Below are 19,934 nucleotides of genomic sequence, written 5' to 3'. Positions count from 1 at the left end.
GAGAGAGAGAGAGAGAGAGAACATACTCTCTCACTAACACTACACTAACGTAAGCAAAACTATACGAAGGCTCTACGGATCTGTAAAGCTTTCGGTATAACTTTAGACAATCAACAGGTAAAAACGGAGGATATTCCATTGGATCTATGTGTGAGATGCCGGAATTACCTAGGCCTATTTGGTTCGGTAGCCAAAAACAAAGAGTTACCTACACGGAACGAAATAGCTCCAGTTTGTTTCAAACAAAATGATTGTTGCTTTAAGCCTCGATAAAATATTTTTATAACAACCTGAAAATATTGTTGTTTCAAAACGAGATTCTGTTTGAATCAAGAAAATAACAGTTTTGAATTATATGTAAAGTATTTTTAAATTTTTAACATTGATATAACAATAAATATTTTCATTTGAATCATACACTTCAGTTTGAAACAAATCGAAATTTTTGTTTGTGCGTAAAACAACCACAAATATGGTTGAAACTACATTTTTATTCTCCGTGTAAGAAGGAACAGTTTTCTAGAACGCATCCACGCGCCCATCTGCCACAGCATAATCACTATTTTGGCATTTAAAAAATACGAGATACAAATATACAAATATACTTGTCATTTCAGAATGTAGTTGTTACGATTCTGGCCTGATTTTTACATAGGACTTCGAGGAATTCGAAAATAAGGGCGAAATCTTTTGGAAACCCCAGAGTTTTTAGCATTTATTTTGTTTAATGCTCAAACACGGATTATTGATTTCTAGGGTTTCAAAAGCAGTTTTTATGCTTAAAATAATAGTTATGTTCATGAAATTTCAATCTTTATTAAAAGCAAGCATATGAAATTCCTCGACTATATCAATCATGTATAGACAAAAAACCAAATCAAAGACAAAGACAAAATCAATCATAAATGCATAAAGGTTATCTGCATCTGTGGAAGGTGTAGTGGCAGTATTGCGAAAGCATCTTTTGCCATTTTTAGCAATTGTTATTCTAGAATCATGCTGGCCAATTCGATTCGATCACGCCTTTTATCCCCTAGACCAAAACAGTTACCTTTTATATTTATATTTATTAACTTTCTTCATCTGACCTTATGTCTAAGCGAAGGTTTGAACGAGAAAAGCCGGTTTGAGTTGAGATTAATAATCTCATTCTCAAATCGGCACAAAAACCCATTATCTTTTCACGATTAATCAATTTAACATTAACATTTAACTTATTACATAGAAATATAAACCAAACACACAAAACAACTCGTATCACATTAAACTTGTTTTAATTCTATTTTCAAAAGTATTTGTCGTAACCGTCAACTCAAATTGGTCATACACGTCATTAAAAACACTGCAGATCGCCTGGATTGGTTCGTGTTGTCCGTATTGCGTACGATGATAAGGAGGCCGAAGAAATTCTCGGGATCTGAGCGGACGAGGCATAATGTTAAGGTTAATGCAGGATAGAAGTTCAGAAGCATCGATTTCTCTCTTTAGGAGCTGAACAACGAAGACAGCTTTTGATATAAATCTCCTGCTACTCAGCGTTTCGTAATTAAGTAACTTGCTACTGTCCTCATATGGTGGGAGATTTCTGGGGTCCGACCACGGAAGATGTCTCAGCGCGTATCTGACGAATCTACGTTTCACGGACACCACACCACAGAAGCCATGTCAAGAATCGATCGCACCAGCGAAAAGTATAAAGCTCGCAACCAATGTAGATCACGGAAATCGTCGGCTATGAACGAAATGATGTTAGAGTAGTGGTTTTGAAAGGTCATTCTAGAGTCCAGGTCAACCCCTATATCTTTAACCACACACACACACACGTTCAATGCGGGACCCTTCGATCTCGTAAGCGTACAGTATAGGTTTTGCATAGGTAATAGGTTTTCAGACAAAAATACTACTACCAATTGATTTTACCTAAGGGATAGTCATCAATACAGGATACTGGCTATCAATACAGGAAGGTACAAAAGCAGAACATCGTATCTTGTGATAGCAGTCAGCACTCGAAAGTTATCGTAAGCAGTTGTTCCTCTGATTTTTAGGGTCGCGATTAAATCTGTGAATCAGTTACCGATTATGGATTGCAAGTGTTCTAACGACGCTCGGTCGCAGAAAATATCGAGAGCATTCCTTGAGGAAGAAGCCGCTCTGGAGAGTAGCATACAATCGAAAAGGTCACGTACGAAGATATATTCAGGCGCCAAAGCTCGCCAACCGAGTGTACCGAAACTTTTCACCCTGGCAACTCGCTCGCTACAGGAAAACGTCGATCAGATCGGCGTATTGGGTGGCAGAATTCCATTCGATCTACTTCGGCCAGTACTGGAAAAAGCTACGCCCAATCAGCTAACAAAGTTAGAGCAATTAAATCCCTACTTACTGGAAGAGACGTATGTTCTCTGGGAACAGCATTGCAGGCGCGAATTTCGCAATCAACAGCGCAAAGAAGAGGAGTGTGAGTCCTGGCGAGAAATGTACGGCCGTTGCTCCCAAGAAAGAGACGCAAAACTTGCCAGTCTCGTACAAATCATAAAGCAGTCCACAGTGCAAAGAGAGGCCCCTGTACGGAAAACCCAGCTGCTGTACATGGATTCGACTGTGAAGCCACCGCGCAATGTGATCAGCAAGCAGATCAAATACGGCACTGATCGAGTTGCCGTTGTGTCGCCGGCAGCTAGAGTGCCGGCGTTGCAGAGTACGTCCACTAATGTCGTTAAAGTAGGAGATTCTCGCCTGAAGGCGGTTGTTGCTGTTGTTGGGGCAAAGGGTAAAGTTCCGGTGCAAGGGAAGCCGAAAAAGGCACCGTTGATGGCCAAGTTGTTGACCTCTATAAAAGGCTTGAAGGGTGGTTCACGGCGTTGAGTCCGTGAGCTAGATCGTACTAGTCGTACAAAGTAGTTATTAGACATTAGATCTAGATTAGTTTAGTCGTAAGCAGTATTAATATAAGACAAATGCATCAAATTGCTTGCAAGCTACAATCACCTTTTTGTAAAATCTTAAATGTAGAAGGCATACTTTGAAGAATGTAAAATTTAATACAAACGTGATTTATTTTCAAGATAATTTAGTTATTTATTTTTTCGTCTTGTTGGATACTCCTTTCGATTCTGAAGCGTACTAATATCGGTCGATTTAACTGTATTTCTTATCCTTAGTCTTTGAGATATTCATTTCAACATTGAACCTAAACCACCCAAGTAACAATTTGGGTTTTACTACACTCTTATGATGGCATTTAAGGCCAAAATTGATCATGAAAACCGCCATAAGAATACAATAAAACTCACATTGACTTTGACTACAATAAAACTCACATTGTTGCTTGGGAAATTTGATGTCCTGAATGAATATGCTCGTAACATAAGGCGACCATTTCTTCCCGTCGCCCGATTGCGTCCATATGCTGCACGCATTTAATCAAAACCTATCAAAACGAATGGTATTTGTTAACTGGCTTAAGAAACTTTCTCAAAAGATATAACATTAGTCGTTGAACGCACAACTTTTGGTTGAATCGAAAAAAATATAGAATTAACTTAATTTCTTCGAAAATAGCATTCATTCAGACAGATTGTTTAAAAGTATATTTATCAACTAACATATGGAATGCCCGCTAAAAATTATTCCAGAAAAAAAGTCATGTTATCAGCAGCTTAGAAGATTTCTTGGCATTTTGCTCTTGGGTTATTTTCATACATTTTATAGCAATGCAATCAAAAGTATGAAAAGAATTGTGACTCTTTGATTCTTCACTTTGAGAATTGTTGCGAAAAAAAAATACATTAAATTGTGTAGTAGAAACAAGGGGTCTGCAACAGTTTTTATTGTGAACATTAAAATTTATTATTAAAGTGCTACACATTCAAATTTTATTCATATTTTTGTTTCTCATTTTATGGAATGGAATTGGCCATATTTCATCACAAATTGACTTCCTTTTTTGATTATATTTTGCTTTTTACTTAAACAAAATTACCATTCAAGGGTGATAACATTTAACTGCTAATGAAAACTTTTGTTCGCGAAAAAATAGGTTTTTTATTATTAGGACACTTAATAATCCGTCATTTGTATGATCGAATCTCTCAAAACCATAAAAGCTATGGTGGACTACAATAAGTTTGATGGTAAGGTTGCCTTATCTGACAACCAAATTTAAATGTTTTTACAGTATTTTGTATTCTACTTTAACAATATATCTTCGTGTTATTTTTTTCCGGATCACATGCATGAATATTCCGTATTTTCTACCTCGTTTCCATACAAGACTTGATTTTTGGGTATATTCTTACAATTTTTTGATATAATCGGGTGAGAGAAAGGGATGCACGGTGGTCCGATTTTGAAACCATAGCAATTGTGTAAAACCGTAGCGGACCGTAGCAATTGTGTAAAAAATGAGTTCTTGTGTGGTATCCAGCACGTTAGAAAATTTCATTCCAATCAAAAATAGTCGAGTCAAATCGTTTTGCTAGTCGAGCTGGAATTGCTCTTTGGATATACTTTCCATGTAAGAACTTACTACGTGAGAATGTATCGTTCTGTGATGCTGACAATTTTTATGTTGGACTAGGTCTAAGGAGAAGGCAGAGTGCTTTTCCAAAAAATCTAACCAAGTACGAGCATCACGACAGATTTTGAGATTAGGTTAGGTTTTGAACGCTAACTCAGCGGCCTTTTGATTTTTGCACAAATTTTACAATTAAATTTTCAACGAATCAATCAGTTCCAGTAAAGAAAACTATCGATTTTTATATTGATATTGATTCGCACATGCGATGACTGCCTTATCAGACCAGTATCGTACCTCGGGGCCAACGTTTGCTTAGGTTAATTTTTGCACAAATTTTACAACTAAATTTTCAACGAATCAATCAGTTCCAGTAAAGAAAACTATCGATTTTTATATTGATACTAGCTGACCCGACAAACCTCGTATTGCCACATATTAAACTGTGTTGTACATAATGTCCTGAATCTCAGATGACCTTTATCACAATCTCGAGTTTTGCAAGTTTCTGAGGAGTTCATGAGTGTTTTAATATACAAATTTTCCTAACAGTAAAATAGAAAACAACTCCCTCCATTGCTTAACCTGATAAAATAAAGCAGACAGCATTTAAATATTCGCCATCATTACAAACCATTTCGCCGAATACCATTTTGCGGAACACCCATTCTCGGTTGACCATAACGCGGAATATACAGTTTCGCAGAATACCATTTCGCGAAAAACCTTACGCGCGATGTCCCATTTCACGGAAAATCTTTTCGTAGAAAGTACCATTTCGCAGGGGTGACCCAACGGAAAGAAAGTAATAGAGGTAAGTAGATCTAGGAAAATAAATAAACCTAGATAGAGGTGATCTCTTCGAGGGGCTGCCCCACCGCAGTGGCCGGCGCTTCCGACGGCAGGTCGCCAGCAACACTCGCGGTCTGTGGCCGTCTCGCCCTGAGTCATCTAATGTTACTATTGATAGTTTCTGGTGCTCTTGTTCTTGACTAATGTTTATGAAAGAGTTTAAAATTTCTCGAGTTCGATTAGTTTTTGAGTTACGCAAAAATATCTGTTTTATTTGTATGAGAGTCCTACCACAGGGGTGAGGGGTCTCAAACCATCATAAAAAAATTCTTGCTTCCAAAACCCCTTACCCCCCAGTAGGCGGCGCTTCCGACGGCGGGTCACCGGCAACACTCGCGACCGTCTCGTCCTGAATGATCTAGTGTTACTATAGATAGTTTTTGTGGTCTTGTATTGACTAATGTTTTATGGAAAAGTCTCGAATTTCTCGAGTTCGATTAGTTTTTGAGTTTCGCAATAATTTCTGTTTTATTTTTATGAGAGTCCATATCCCCATACCACAGGGGTGAGAGGTCTCTAACTATCGTAAAATAAATTCAAGACTCCAAAATCTCCCACATGCCAAATTTGGTTCCATTTGCTTGATTAGTTCTCAAGTTATAAGGAAATTTGAATTTCATTTGTATGGGAGCTCCCCTCTCAAAAGGGGAAGGGGTTGTAATTCACCATAGAAAAAATTTCTGCCATCTAAAACTCCCACATGCCAAATTTGATTTCATTTGATTGATTAGTTTTCGAGATAAGAGGAAATTTGCATTTCATTTGTATGGAAGCCCACTCTCTTAAAAGGGAGATGGGCCATAACTCGCTTTCTAAAGAAGAGAGGGGTCTCAATTCACCATAGAAAAAAATCTTGCGTCCAAAACCACTTACATGTCAAATTTGGTTCCATTTGCTTGTTTTTTGTTTGTATAGGAGGAATTTTTTTTTTCATTTGTATAGGAGCCCCCCCTTCTAAAGTGGGTAGGGGTCCTAATTCACCATAGAAAATATTCTTGGTTCCATTTGGTTCCATTTTGCTTAATTAGTTCTCGAGTTATGAGGAAATTTGTATTTCGTTTGTATAGGAGCCCCCCTTCTTAAAGTTGGGAGGGGTCCTAATTCACCATAGAAAATATTCTTGCCCTCGAAAACTTTCACATGCCAAATTTTGTTCCATTTGCTTGATTAGTTCTCGAGTTATGAGGACATTTGTATTTCATTTGTATAGGAGCCCCCCCTCCTAAAGTGAGGAGGGATCCCAGTTCATCATAGAAAAAATTTTTGTCTCCAAAAACACCCACGTGTCAAATTTGGTTCCATTTGCTTGATTAGTTCTCGAGTTATGAGGAAATTTGTATTTCGTTTGTATAGGAGCCACCCCTCTTAAAGTGGGGGGGGGGGGGTTCTAATTCACCATAGAATATATTCATGCCCTAGAAAACTTTCACATGCCAAATTTGGTTCCATTTGCTTGATTAATTCTCGAGTTATGAGGAAATTTGCATTTCATTTGTATAGGAGCCCCCCTTCCTAATGTGGGGAGGGGTCCCAATTCATCTTAGAAAAAAAATTTGTCTCCAAAAACACCCACGTGCCAAATTTTGTTCCATTTGCTTGATTAGTCCTCGAGTTATGAGGAAATTTGTATTTCGTTTGTATAGGAGCCCCCCTTCTTAAAGTTGGGAGGGGTCCTAATTCACCATAAAAAATATTCTTGCCCTCGAAAACTTTCACATGCTAAATTTTGTTCCATTTGCTTGATTAGTTCTTCAGTTATGAGGAAATTTGTATTTCATGTGTATAGGATCCCCCCCTCCTAAAACGGGTAGGGGTCCAAATTCATCATAGAAAAAATTTTTGTCTCCAAAAACACCCACATGCCAAATTTGGTTCCATTTGCTTAATTACTTTTCGAGTTATGAGGAAAATTGTGTTTCTTTGGTACAGGAGCCCCCCCTCTTAAAGTGGGGAGGGGTCCTAATTTACTATAGAAAATATTCTTGCCCTCGAAAACCTTCACATGCCAAATTTGGTTCCATTTGCGTGATTAGTTCTCGAGTTATGAGGAAATTTGTATGGAAACCCCCCCCTTTTAAAGAGGAGAGGAGTTATAATTCCCCTTATAAAGAGGGGAGGGGTCTCAATTTACCATAGAATAAATTCTAGTCACGGAAAACACCTACATGCCAAATTTTGTTCTATTTGTTTGATTAGTTGTCGAGTTATGCAGAAATTTGCGTTTCATTTGTATGGGAGCCCCCCCTCTTAATGTGGGGAGGGGTTTCTAACCATCACTAAAACCTTTCCTGGCCCCAAAAAACCTCTACATGCATATTTTCATGCCGATTGGTTCAGTAGTTTTCGATTCTATAAGGAACATACGGACAGACAGACAGACAGACAGACAGACAGACAGACAGACAGACAGACAGACAGAAATCCTTATTTATAGGTATAGACTAGCTGACCCGTCAAACTTCGTATTGCCACAAATTAACCTGTGTTGTACATAAATCATGAATCTCGGATGATCTTTGTCACAATCTCGAGTTTTGCAAGCCCCACAGTGGGCGGCGCTTCCGACGCACAGTGGGACAATTTAAAAAATAGTGAGACATAAGGAATAACATCGAAACCTTAAAGCATAGCATAATAGTATCTTCAGAAAAGTTTCTCCATTCAAAAAGCGCTTTCTAGTGGGGGAAAAATATTTGAACATTAGGGTGTCCCTAAGCAGATACAAAAAATATTTTCTCTATTTCAAGTCAGAAATGATTACGATCTACAGAAGATTTATAGATAAACTAATTTTAAGAAACTTTGTTGAATACTGAAGGTTTCTATCTCTTACATGAAAAAAGTTATAGAGCCAAACTCTTAGGGATACCCTTAAAAACAGTTTTTTCGATGTAGCTCTTGAATTACGCTTCGTATACTTTTCAAATGTACTAAGAAATTGGTAATCTAATTAAATTGCACATTTTTGTCGAAGATAGTAGAGCTCTATCTTGTTCCCTTTAGAAGCCATCACTGGTTTTTATATTTTTTCACGTAATCTTTGAAGGGGTGTATCTCGGGGTAGAGCAGCTATGAGCAGCTAACCTCATTTGTTATTTGTGAATCAATTTATGCTGTATCCCACCATGTACAACTTAGGGTGGAACACTGTGGAACATCTGAAAAAACTTATCACGAAGGCAACCGTTTTTAAAACCTTCACTAAGCCAATAAAATATTAAGACATTGTAGTTTAATAGGATTTTATTTAAATTGATGAATTCTGGCTTTAGTTTTCATAAGGTCGCATAATCAACCCTTTTGCTTGGATTATGCGACCTTTTGAAAACTAAAGCCAGAATTGTGTGTTGTTGTTTAGTATAGTAATTTTGCTTCGGTTGGTCAATTCTCCAAACGGTTTCCTGGGTCGACAGAATTTTTCTGGATTTGGGGTATTCATGACTAGGCATGCTTCTGGGAAAACTTTCTCTGATAGCCAAATAATGTTTTGCTTGCGGAAACGGACAACATCTCGTTGGCTTTTCTCCCATCTCTTTTGAAGCTTGTAGCAAAACATTGATACCTGTCTTTCCATCCTGCACGTGAAATGCGCTTTCTCCTCAAGCTTATTTTTTATGTAATCAACGCAGTGATTCTTCTTGCTATCTGCTCCTGACTTGCATTTTTCTATCCACACTTCGAATAAAGTCGATCGTCGCAAGTTATACATATTCATCTCACTATTTGACGCGATAAAACAAGTATAACTAAAGTATTGACAGGTTTTGTATCGGGTTACTAAGTTACCGTTACAAAATTAGTTGATTTGATTCAGAGAACATGCGAAAGCGGTACAAAACTATGGTTTTCATAGTTTCAGGCTTTAAAAACGGTTGCCTTCGTGATAAGTTTTTTCAGATGTTCCACAGTGTTCCACCCTAAGTTGTACATGATGGGATACAGCATAAATTGATTCACAAAAAACAAGTGAGAATAGCTGCTCATAGCTGCTCTCCCCCGAGATACACCCCTTCAAAGATTACGTAAAAAAATATAAAAACCAGTGATGGCTTCTAAAGGAAACAAGATAGAGCTCTACTATCTTCGACAAAAATGTGCAATTTAATTAGATTACCAATTTCTTAGTACTTTGAAAAGTATACGAAGCGTAATTCAAGAGCTACATCGAAAAAACTGTTTTTAAGGGTGTCCCTAAGAGTTTGGCTCTATAACTTTTTTCATGTAAGAGATAGAAACCTTCAGTATTCAACAAAGTTTCTTAAAATTAGTTTATCTATAAATCTTCTGTAGATCGTAATCATTTCTGACTTGAAATAGAGAAAATATTTTTTGTATCTGCTTAGGGACACCCTAATGTTCAAATATTTTTCCCCCACTAGAAAGCGCTTTTTGAATGGAGAAACTTTTCTGAAGGTACTATTATGCTATGCTTTAAGGTTTCGATGTTATTCCTTATGTCTCACTATTTTTTAAATTGTCCCACTATGCGACGGCGGGTCACCGGCAATACTCGCGACCGTCTCGTCCTGAATGATCTAGTGTTACTATAGATAGTTTTTGTGGTCTTGTATTGACTAATGTTTTATGGAAGAGTCTCGAATTTCTCGAGTTCGATTAGTTTTTGAGTTTCGCAAAAATTTCTGTTTTATTTGTATGAGAGTCCATATCCCCCTACCACAGGGTTGAGAGGTCTCTAACTATCGTAAAAAAAATTCAAGAGCCCAAAATCTCCCACATGCCAAATTTGGTTCCATTTGATTGATTAGTTCTCGAGATAAGAGGAAATTTGCATTTCATTTGTATGGAAGCCCACCCTCTTAAAGGGGCGATGGGCCATAACTCGCTTTCTAAAGAAGAGAGGGGTCTCAATTCACCATAGAAAAAAATCTTGCGTCCAAAACCACTTAAACCAAATTTGGTTCCATTAAAGGTTCCTCTTAAAGTGGGGAAATCCATAGAAAATATACTATAGAAAATATTCTTGCCTACAAACACTCTAGAACTAATCAAGCAAATGGAACCAAATTTATCATGTGGGTGATAAATTTGGTTACATTTGCTTGATTAGTTCTAGAGTTATGAGGAAATTTGTATTTCGTTTGTATGAGAGCCCCCCCTCTTAAAAAGGTAAGGGGTCCTAATTCATCATAGAAAAAATGGTTGCCTCCAAAAACACCCACTTGCCAAATATGGTTCCATTTGCTTGATTAGTTCTCGAATTATGAGGAAATTTGTATTTCATTTGTGTAGAAGCACCCCCTCTTAAAGTTGGGAGGGGTCCTAATTCACCATAGAAAATATTTTTGCCTCCAGAAACCTCCACATGCCAAATTTGGTTCTATTTGCTTGATTAGTTCTCGAGTTATGAGAAAATTTGAATTTCATTTGTATAGGAGCCCCCCCTCCTAAAGTGGGTAGGGGTCCCAATTCATCATAGAAAAAAGTTTTGTCTCCAAAAACACCCACGTGTCAAATTTGGTTCCATTTGCTTGATTAGTTCTCGAGTTATGAGGAAATTTGTATTTCGTTTGTATAGGAGCCCCCCCTCTTAAAGTGGGGAGGGGTCTCAATTCACCATAGAAAATATTCATGCCCTAGAAAACTTTCACATGCCAAATTTGGTTCCATTTGCTTGATTAATTCTCGAGTTATGAGGAAACTTGCATTTCATTTGTATAGGAGCCCCCCTTCCTAAAGTGGGGAGGGGTCCCAATTCATCATAGAAAAAAATTTTGTCTCCAAAAACACCCACGTGCCAAATTTGGTTCCATTTGCTTGATTAGTTCTCGAGTTATGAGGAAACTTGCATTTCATTTGTATAGGAGCCCCCCTTCCTAAAATGGGGAGGGGTCCCAATTCATCATAAAAAAATTTTTGTCTCCAAAAACACCCACATGCCAAATTTGGTTCCATTTGCTTAATTACTTCTCGAGTTATGAGGAAAATTGTGTTTCTTTGGTACAGGAGCTCCCCCTCTTAAAGTGGGGAGGGGTCCTAATTTACTATAGGAAATACTCTTGCCCTCGAAAACCTTCACATGCCAAATTTCGTTCCATTTGCTTGATTAGTTCTCGAGTTATGAGGAAATTTGTATGGAAGCCCCCCCTTTTAAAGAGGAGAGGAATTATAATTCCCCTTTTAAAGAGGGGAGGGGTCTCAATTTACCATAGAATAAATTCTTGTCAGCGAAAACACCCACATGCCAAATTTTGTTCTATTTGCTTGATTAGTTGTCGAGTTATGCAGAAATTTGTGTTTCATTTGTATGGGAGCCCCCCTCTTAGTGGGGGGAGGGGTTTCTAACCATCACTAAAACCTTTCCTGGCCCCAAAAAAACTCTACATGCATACTTTCATGCCGATTGGTTCAGTAGTTTTCGATTCTATAAGGAACATACGGACAGACAGACAGACAGACAGACAGACGGACAGAAATCCTTCTTTATAGGTATAGATTGATTCGCACATGCGATGACTGCCTTATCAGACCAGTATCGTACCTCGGGGCCAACGTTTGCTTAGGTTAATACTAAAGCAGAGTTGAAATCTTATTATTCACTATTTACTGAAATCAAAGATACATTGTCCATTGTCTATTGTTGAAAAAAATTAGTGAACATTTTGAAAACGGTCCGTAATCGGCTGTTCGGTGAAGCCCCCCCTTCCTTTTCACTCTTTCCCCTCCATTCCCAAAAATTCCTTCTTCATTACTTTCCCTTACCGTCCCTTCATCAATTGTAGAACCATCGTTTCAAAAAAAATATTAATATATGCCTGACCGCATTTCAAGGTCATGACTAAAATCACGAGTTTGGTCAACTTTCGTCGTGCAAAACAAAGCAATATGACGTCTTCGGAAGAATTTCTGTATATCAATAGACGCAACAACTGGTGGTTAGTATTAGTTCGGAAATCAAACACAGGTGGCGCTGCAAAATTTAACTTTCTAACTTGATTACATAGAGCTATAGTATGTTCTACAAAGTTTTAGATCTTATTACGAAGCTTTTTGCTGAAAACATGATTCCTCCAAGTATCACAGTTTTCGAGATATTAAGCGTCTTTCATGACGGACCCCCACAAATCGGGTTTTTACTGTAGCTTCAAAACTATGTGATTTACGGAAAAATAGTGTTTTGCAAACATTTGCATCTATTAAATCACACTCTTTTGCAGAAGAAAGTGAACACGTATCTTCTATACAGAGCGAGTTAGCAAGGTACGATGCTATTCTAACGAGCCAGTCGTCGTATGTACTAATCTCGGCTGTGTGGTACTGCTAGAGTTTAATAGGATCCTTACACTAGTCCTGTAATTGTCCTGTACTCTAATAACCGGCTGCGAAGCCTGCCGATAAACAAGGGTAATGTCCTCAAGACGATTATACCCAAAGGCTTGCTCTACTTGCATCGCAAGAGACTAGTAAGAAAAGCAAACTAATGTTGGGTAATTAAAAGTCATTACTTTGAGCGTCTTAGCAGAATCTCGAATACAGGATAGTGGATAGATTTTTGTTAGGTAACAGAATTAATCGCAATCTTTTTCTTCAACTCGTAATGTTAGGGGTTTTTAATTTCAGGTAAATGACAACATAACCAAACTAGGTAACTAGCTATTGAGCCTCGGAGTACACAAAATGATTGGTTTGATGGGGAATGCCAACAAGCGGTGGAGGAGAAAAAAAATGCTTGGAAAAATTATCTAAGTATTGCCACTAGAGAGAATCTGGTCAAATACCGACGAGCTAGGAACCAGTTGACCACGATCCTGAGGAGAAAAAAGCGCCAAAAGGAGGACAGAGATCGTGAAGAATTAGAGCAACTATTCCGAGCTAATGACACGCGCAAGTTTTATGAGAAGGTGAACCAAACTCGGAAGGGCTACACACCGAAACCTGATATGTAGGGACGAGGGAGGGAATCTAATTACAAACGAGCGCGAGGTGGTCGACAGGTGGAAGCAGTTCTTCGATGAACACCTCAATGGCGAAGTCGCAGAAGGAGGCGGAACGGAAATTAACCTAGGAGCGCCCATGGAAGTAGTAATGTCCTAGCACCTGATCTCCAAGAAGTCAAACGAGAAATCGGGCTGCTGAAGACCAATAAAGCCGCTGGGAAGGACCGCCTACCGGCAGAGCTTCATAAACATGGCGGAGAAACGCTAGCAAAGGCTCTACACTGGGTTATTTCGAGGATTTTGGAGGAGGAAAAGCTACCGGAGGAATGGATGGAAGGAGTGGTTTGTCCCACCTACAAAAAGGGTGATCGGCTAGACTGCTGCAACTATCGTGGTATTACGCTGGTAAACGCCGCCTTCAAAATACTCTCCCAGATCTTGTTACGCCGGCTGTCACCGATAGCACAAGGTTTCGTAGGGAATTATCAGGCGGGTTTCATGGGAGCTAGCGCAACTACGGACCAAATTATTACTACTATCCGGCAGATCTTGCAGAAATGTCGGGAGTACAACGTGCCCACGCATCACATCTTTATTGATTTCAAAGCAGCATACGATACAGTCGATCGAGACAAGCTATGGCAGATAATGCACGAACACGGTTTCCGGACAAACTGACGCGACTGATCAGGGTTACATTGGATCGAGTGATGTGTTTCGTACGCATCTATGGTACACTCTCGAGCAGGGATGCCACATAAAATTCTGTGTTTTTTGTTGGAAAAATCTGGTCATCTGTGCATCGAGGAAAAATATCTGTGCAAAAATCTGTCCAATGCAAAACAATGAGAGTGAAAGAGACAGAGAGTCATTTTGCTGACTATTTCCATCGCTTTCACTCTCATATGAAAGCTCGAAAATCTGTTTATTCTGTGTAATTGGCGAAAATCTGTATTCTGTGCATACAGATTCTGTACAGGCAATTTCTTTCAAATATCTGTCAAACACAGAATAATCTGTGCATGTGGCAACCCTGCTCTCGAGTCCCGTGAGACGCGACGAGAGTTGAGACAAGGTGACGGTCTATCCTGCATGCTGTTCAACATCGCTCTTGAGGGGGTGATACGACGAGCGGGCATCGAAACGAGAGGCACGATTTTTACCAAGAGTAGCCCACTTCTAGGCTTCGCAGATGACTTCGATATCATTGCCAGGAACTTTGCGACTGCGGAGGCAATCTACGTCAGACTGAAAGCGGACTCTAGGAGAATTGGGCTAAAAATAGCTCGACAAGGTCGAAAGCGATTTGCGACTTCTGAGACGACTAGGAAATCGGCGACGAGTGGCCCAAGACCGAGTTGAATGGAGACGAGTGCTTGAAACAGCACGAGCCACCCTGGCTCTATGCTGCTGAAGAAGAAAATTTGTGACTGTAACTAATTTAGCTATTAACCAATATGAATGAAACTTTTTTTCAGACAACTAGAAAGATATACCTTTTAAATGGAATAAAGAGATCGTTGATAACCAAAAAAATTTTAAAAATTTTGGAAAAAAGTGCCTCAATGTACGCGTCTTTCCCCTACCGTATACTTTTTGCCGAGATCCTAGTGTAATTCGTAGAAGTGTACAACGAGCTCACGAAATGTCTCTTATTTTGACACCATTTTGAGTCAAACAAATCCCGCTTGTTTTGAGAGAGAGAACATACTCTCTCACTAACACTACACTAACGTAAGCAAAACTATACGAAGGCTCTACGGATCTGTAAAGCTTTAGGTGTAACTTTAGACAAGCAACAGGTAAAACGGAGGATATTCCATTGGATCTATATGTGAGATGCCGAAATTACCTAGGCCTATTTGGTTCGGTAGCCAAAAACAAAGAGTTACCTACACGGAGCGAAATAGCTTCAGTTTGTTTCAAACAAAATGATTGTTGCTTTAAGTTGCTTTAAGCCTCAACAAAATATTTTTATAACAACCTGAAAATATTGTTGTTTCAAAACGAGATTCTGTTTGAATCAAGAAAATAACAGTTTTGAATTATATGTAAAGTATTTTTAAATTTGAAGTTAACATTGATATAACAATAAATATTTTCATTTGAATCATACACTTCAGTTTGAAACAAATCGAAATTTTTGTTTGTGCGTAAAACAACCACAAATATGGTTGAAACTACATTTTTATTCTCCGTGTAAGAAGGAACAGTTTTCTAGAACGCATCCACGCGCCCATCTGCCACAGCATAATCACTATTTTGGCATTTAAAACCCGATTTAATCCACCTAGTGGTGAAAGGAACCTTTGTTATACGGTCTTACTTGCTGTTTGAGATAGAAATCGACACGTCTTCGGAACATAATTCATCTATTGGTTGCTCTATCGTTGCGTAGTGCGTTGGTTTACATAAAATTTTTGAAAATTGAATAAGTTTACAAAATTTGAACAAAATACTTTTAAATTTTGATAGATCCTTTTTTCATGAAATTGCTGAGTAAGGATAAGTAAGTTGTTATTAACCTGAGTAAGTGCAAATAAAAGTATGCTGTAATAGGAAATCTTATTCTTTAACATATACATTGTCTAGTAAACGTCTAGTTTATAGGTTTTTGAGCTATGCATAGTTTCCTGTAATGCCATTCTAATTAGGGTATTGATTATAATCAAAGTTCTACAGTTCCTAAACAAGCAAACATACAGATATACTATTTTCAGCAAAGTTGCGTATTTTTACTATTTGTACAATTTTGTAGTACATGAAAAAGTCATACAACAATTACAAAAAGAGCAAAAATAGAAAAACTGATTTTACAAATTCATATACAATAAATAAGATTTTTCTATCTTCGCTGCAGAGATAGAAGGTTACTGACTTTAGCAAAATATCTTGTAATAATATGCTCTATAACTTTACAGAACACATCAATGTGTTATATTGACACTGAAGAAAAATATTTTATTTATTTCACTTTTAGGGGGATTAATCAAAATTTGAATTCCACCAAACGATAGAGCTTTCAATTGCAAGCAACTCTTCCAAAGGTTCGATAAACCCAAAACCAAGTTTTCGCAGTCAAAACTCTAGTGCACACGTTTTCTTTGGTTTGGGGCTATTGTGCGCGCGAGTAACTGCGTTACAAAAGTTAGTGCGAGTGTTCGAGGGTTAATATCTTTTGACCGGTAAAACCAATTCTTATGAAATTTTGCATATATATTCGTAGTGTCAAAACCTCTCGTTTGATATTAAAATAATTGAAATTAGGTTAATTATCTTGGTTAAGATCTGAATTATTTTTTGTTAATTTTGGTGTGGTGTATACGGTTGCTCGTAACTTTCAAATTAAACGTCCAATCAAAAAATCATTCAATAGTGATCTATTAGGATATATTATCTTTCGAATGAGACTAATAGCGCATAAATCGGTTTGGTCATCTCTAAGAAACAGGCGATAATTATTACCTTGTCAAAACAAGTTTTTTAAGCATAACTTTTAAACTGCTTGTTTGTTTTCAATTAAAAATTCCTGAACAATTTAGTTTCAATAAGGGCTTTCATTTGATACTAAGATCGTTGAAATCGGTCATGTAGTTCCGGAGAAACCCGTGTCACGTATTTTTCACATTTTTGCTTATAACTTTTAAACGAAATGTCGTATCACGAAACAACTCAATAGTGATCTACTAGACAATAATACCTTTCAAACAAAAGTAATAGCGAACGATTCGGTTCAGCCATCTCTGAGAAACAGGCGATAGAAAAAATCATTACATACATACACACACACACACACACACACACACACAGACATTGCTCAAATCGTCGAACCCTATCGATTGGTATATGTGACTTGGCCCTCCGGGCCTCGGATCAATTTTGTGTTTTTCGACCAATTTTTAAACCTTTGTTATAGTATAACAAAGGTAAAAATACGAGATACAAATATACTTGTCATTTCAGAATGTAGTTGTTACGATTCTGGCCTGATTTTTACATAGGACTTATTCGAAAATAAGGGCGAAATCTTTTGGAAACCCCACAATTTTTAGCATTTATTTTGTTTAATGCTCAAACACGAGTTATTGATTTCTATGGTTTCAAAAGCAGTTTTTATGCTTAAAATAATAGTTATGTTCATGAAATTTCAATCTTTATTAAAAGCAAGCATATAAAATTTCTCGACTATATCAATCATGTATAGACAAAAAACCAAATCAAAGACAAAGACAAAATCAATCATAAATGCATAAAGGTTATCTGCATCTTTGGAAGGTGTAGCGGCAGTATTGCGAAAGCATCTTTTGCCATTTTTAGCAATTGTTATTCTAGAATCATGCTGGCCAATTCGATGTCACGCCTTTTATCCCCTAGACCAGAACAGAAACCATTTATATTTATATTTATTAACTTCCTTCATCGGTGAAGGTTTGTACGGGAAAAACCGGTTTGAGTTGAGATTAATAATTTCATTCTCAAATCGGCACAAAAACCCATTATCTTTTCACGATTAATCAATTTAACATTAACATTTAACTTATTACATAGAAATATAAACCAAACACACAAAACAACTCGTATCACATTAAACTGGTCTTAATTCTATTTTCAAAAGTATTCGTCGTAACCGTCAACTCAAATTGGTCATACACGTCATTAAAAACACTGCAGATCGCCTGGATTGGTTCGTGTTGTCCGTATTGCGTACGATGATAAGGAGGCCGAAGAAATTCTCGAGATCTGAGCCGTCGAGGCATAATGTTAAGGTTAATGCAGGATAGAAGTTCAGAAGCATCGATTTCGCTCTTTAGGAGCTGAACAACGAAGACAGCTTTTGATATAAATCTCCTGCTACTCAGCGTTTCGTAATTAAGTAACTTGCATCTGTCCTCATATGGTGGGAGATTTCTGGGGTCCGACCACGGAAGATGTCTCAGCGCGTATCTGACGAATCTACGCTGCACGGACACCACACCACAGAAGCCATGTCAAGAATCGATCGCACCAACGAAAAGTATAAAGCTCGCAACCAATGTAGATCACGGAAATCGTCGGCTATGCGCATTATAATGCCTAAATTGCGATTCGCTTTAGAAATGATGGTAGAGTAGTAGTTTTGAAAGGTCATTCTAGAGTCCAGGTCAACCCCTATATCTTTAACCACACACACACACACACACACACACACACACACACACACACACACGTTCAATGCGGGACCCTTCGATCTCGTAAGCGTACAGTATAGGTTTTGCATAGGTAATAGGTTTTCAGACAAAAATACTACTACCAATTGATTTTACCTAAGGGATAGTCATCAATACAGGATACTGGCTATCAATACAGGAAGGTACAAAAGCAGAACATCGTATCTTGTGATAGCAGTCAGCACTCGAAAGTTATCGTAAGCAGTTGTTCCTCTGATTTTTAGGGTCGCGATTAAATCTGTGAATCAGTTACCGATTATGGATTGCAAGTGTTCTAACGACGCTCGGTCGCAGAAAAGACCAAGAGCATTCCTTGAGGAAGAAGCCGCTCTGGAGAGTAGCATACAATCGAAAAGGTCACGTACGAAGATATATTCAGGCGCCAAAGGTCGCCAACCGAGTGTACCGAAACTTTTCACCCTGGCAACTCGCTCGCTACAGGAAAACGTCGATCAGATCGGCGTATTGGGTGGCAGAATTCCATTCGATCTACTTCGGCCAGTACTGGAAAAAGCTACGCCCAATCAGCTAACGAAGTTAGAGCAATTAAATCCCTACTTACTGGAAGATACGTATGTTCTCTGGGAACAGCATTGCAGGCGCGAGTTTCGCAATCAACAGCGCAAAGAAGAGGAGTGTGAGTCCTGGCGAGAAATGTACGGCCGTTGCTCCCAAGAAAGGGACGCAAAACTTGCCAGTCTCGTACAGATCATCAAGCAGTCCACAGTGCAAAGTCCCCTGTACGGAAAACCCAGCTGCTGTACATGGATTCGACTGTGAAGCCACCGCGCAATGTGATCAGTAAGCAGATCAAATACGGCACTGATCGAGTTGCCGTTGTGTCGCCGGCAGCTAGAGTGCCGGCGTTGCAGAGTACGTCCACTAATGTCGTTAAAGTAGGAGATTCTCGCCTGAAGGCTGCTGTTGTTGGGGCAAAGGCTAAAGTTCCGGTGCAAGGGAAGCCGAAAAAGGCACCGTTGATGGCCAAGTTGTTGACCTCTATAAAAGGCTTGAAGGGTGGTTCACGGCGTTGAGTTCGTGAGCTAGATCGTACTAGTCGTACACAGTAGTTATTAGACATTAGATCTAGATTAGTTTAGTCGTAAGCAGTATTAATATAAGACAAATGCATCAAATTGCTTGCAAGCTACAATCACCTTTTTGTAAAATCTTAAATGTAGAAGGCATACTTTGAAGAATGTAAAATTTAATACAAATGTGATTTATTTTCAAGATAATTTAGTTATTTATTTTTTCGTCTTGTTGGATACTCCTTTCGATTCTGAAGCGTACTAATATCGGTCGATTTAACTGTATTTCTTATCCTTAGTCTTTGAGATATTCATTTCAACATTGAACCTAAACCACCCAAGTAACAATTTGGGTTTTACTACACTCTTATGATGGCATTTAAGGCCAAAATTGATCATGAAAACCGCCATAAGAATACAATAAAACTCA

The 19,934-nt window shown here is 38.3% G+C and overlaps 3 protein-coding genes across 4 annotated transcripts in view; 2 read left to right on the top strand and 1 right to left on the bottom strand.

Moving 5' to 3' along the window:
* The window catches only part of LOC128732920 (glutamine-dependent NAD(+) synthetase), a 251,361-nt gene that overhangs the window by 85,606 nt on the left and 145,821 nt on the right, over positions 1 to 19,934 (bottom strand). The gene's annotated exons all lie outside the window — the stretch shown is intronic.
* On the top strand, positions 1,606 to 2,868 carry LOC128746117 (transcription elongation factor B polypeptide 3-like). Its single transcript, XM_053843166.1, has 2 exons — positions 1,606 to 1,748; positions 2,049 to 2,868. Exons 1-2 carry the CDS (start codon positions 1,606 to 1,608, stop codon positions 2,866 to 2,868), a joined length of 963 nt encoding a protein of 320 aa, XP_053699141.1.
* On the top strand, positions 18,195 to 19,507 carry LOC128746116 (transcription elongation factor B polypeptide 3-like). Its single transcript, XM_053843165.1, has 3 exons — positions 18,195 to 18,368; positions 18,723 to 19,110; positions 19,182 to 19,507. Exons 1-3 carry the CDS (start codon positions 18,195 to 18,197, stop codon positions 19,505 to 19,507), a joined length of 888 nt encoding a protein of 295 aa, XP_053699140.1.

This window comes from Sabethes cyaneus, chromosome 1 (assembly GCF_943734655.1).
Source record: "Sabethes cyaneus chromosome 1, idSabCyanKW18_F2, whole genome shotgun sequence".
Lineage (NCBI taxonomy): Eukaryota > Metazoa > Arthropoda > Insecta > Diptera > Culicidae > Sabethes > Sabethes cyaneus.
Note: the sequence above shows the minus strand (reverse complement) of the source record. Positions and strands in the feature narration are given on the sequence as shown.

Excerpts from the sequence above, each read along its gene's own strand:
- LOC128746117 (XM_053843166.1), top strand. The coding sequence starts at position 1,606 with ATGTCTCAGCGCGTATCTGACGAATCTACGTTTCACGGACACCACACC. Across the intron at positions 1,749-2,048 it reads TCGGCTATGAACGAAATGAT|GGTCGCGATTAAATCTGTGA; the intron begins GTTAGAGTAGTG and ends TCTGATTTTTAG.
- LOC128746116 (XM_053843165.1), top strand. The coding sequence starts at position 18,195 with ATGTCTCAGCGCGTATCTGACGAATCTACGCTGCACGGACACCACACC. Across the intron at positions 18,369-18,722 it reads GATTCGCTTTAGAAATGATG|TTACCGATTATGGATTGCAA; the intron begins GTAGAGTAGTAG and ends TCTGTGAATCAG. Across the intron at positions 19,111-19,181 it reads ACAGCGCAAAGAAGAGGAGT|ATCATCAAGCAGTCCACAGT; the intron begins GTGAGTCCTGGC and ends AGTCTCGTACAG.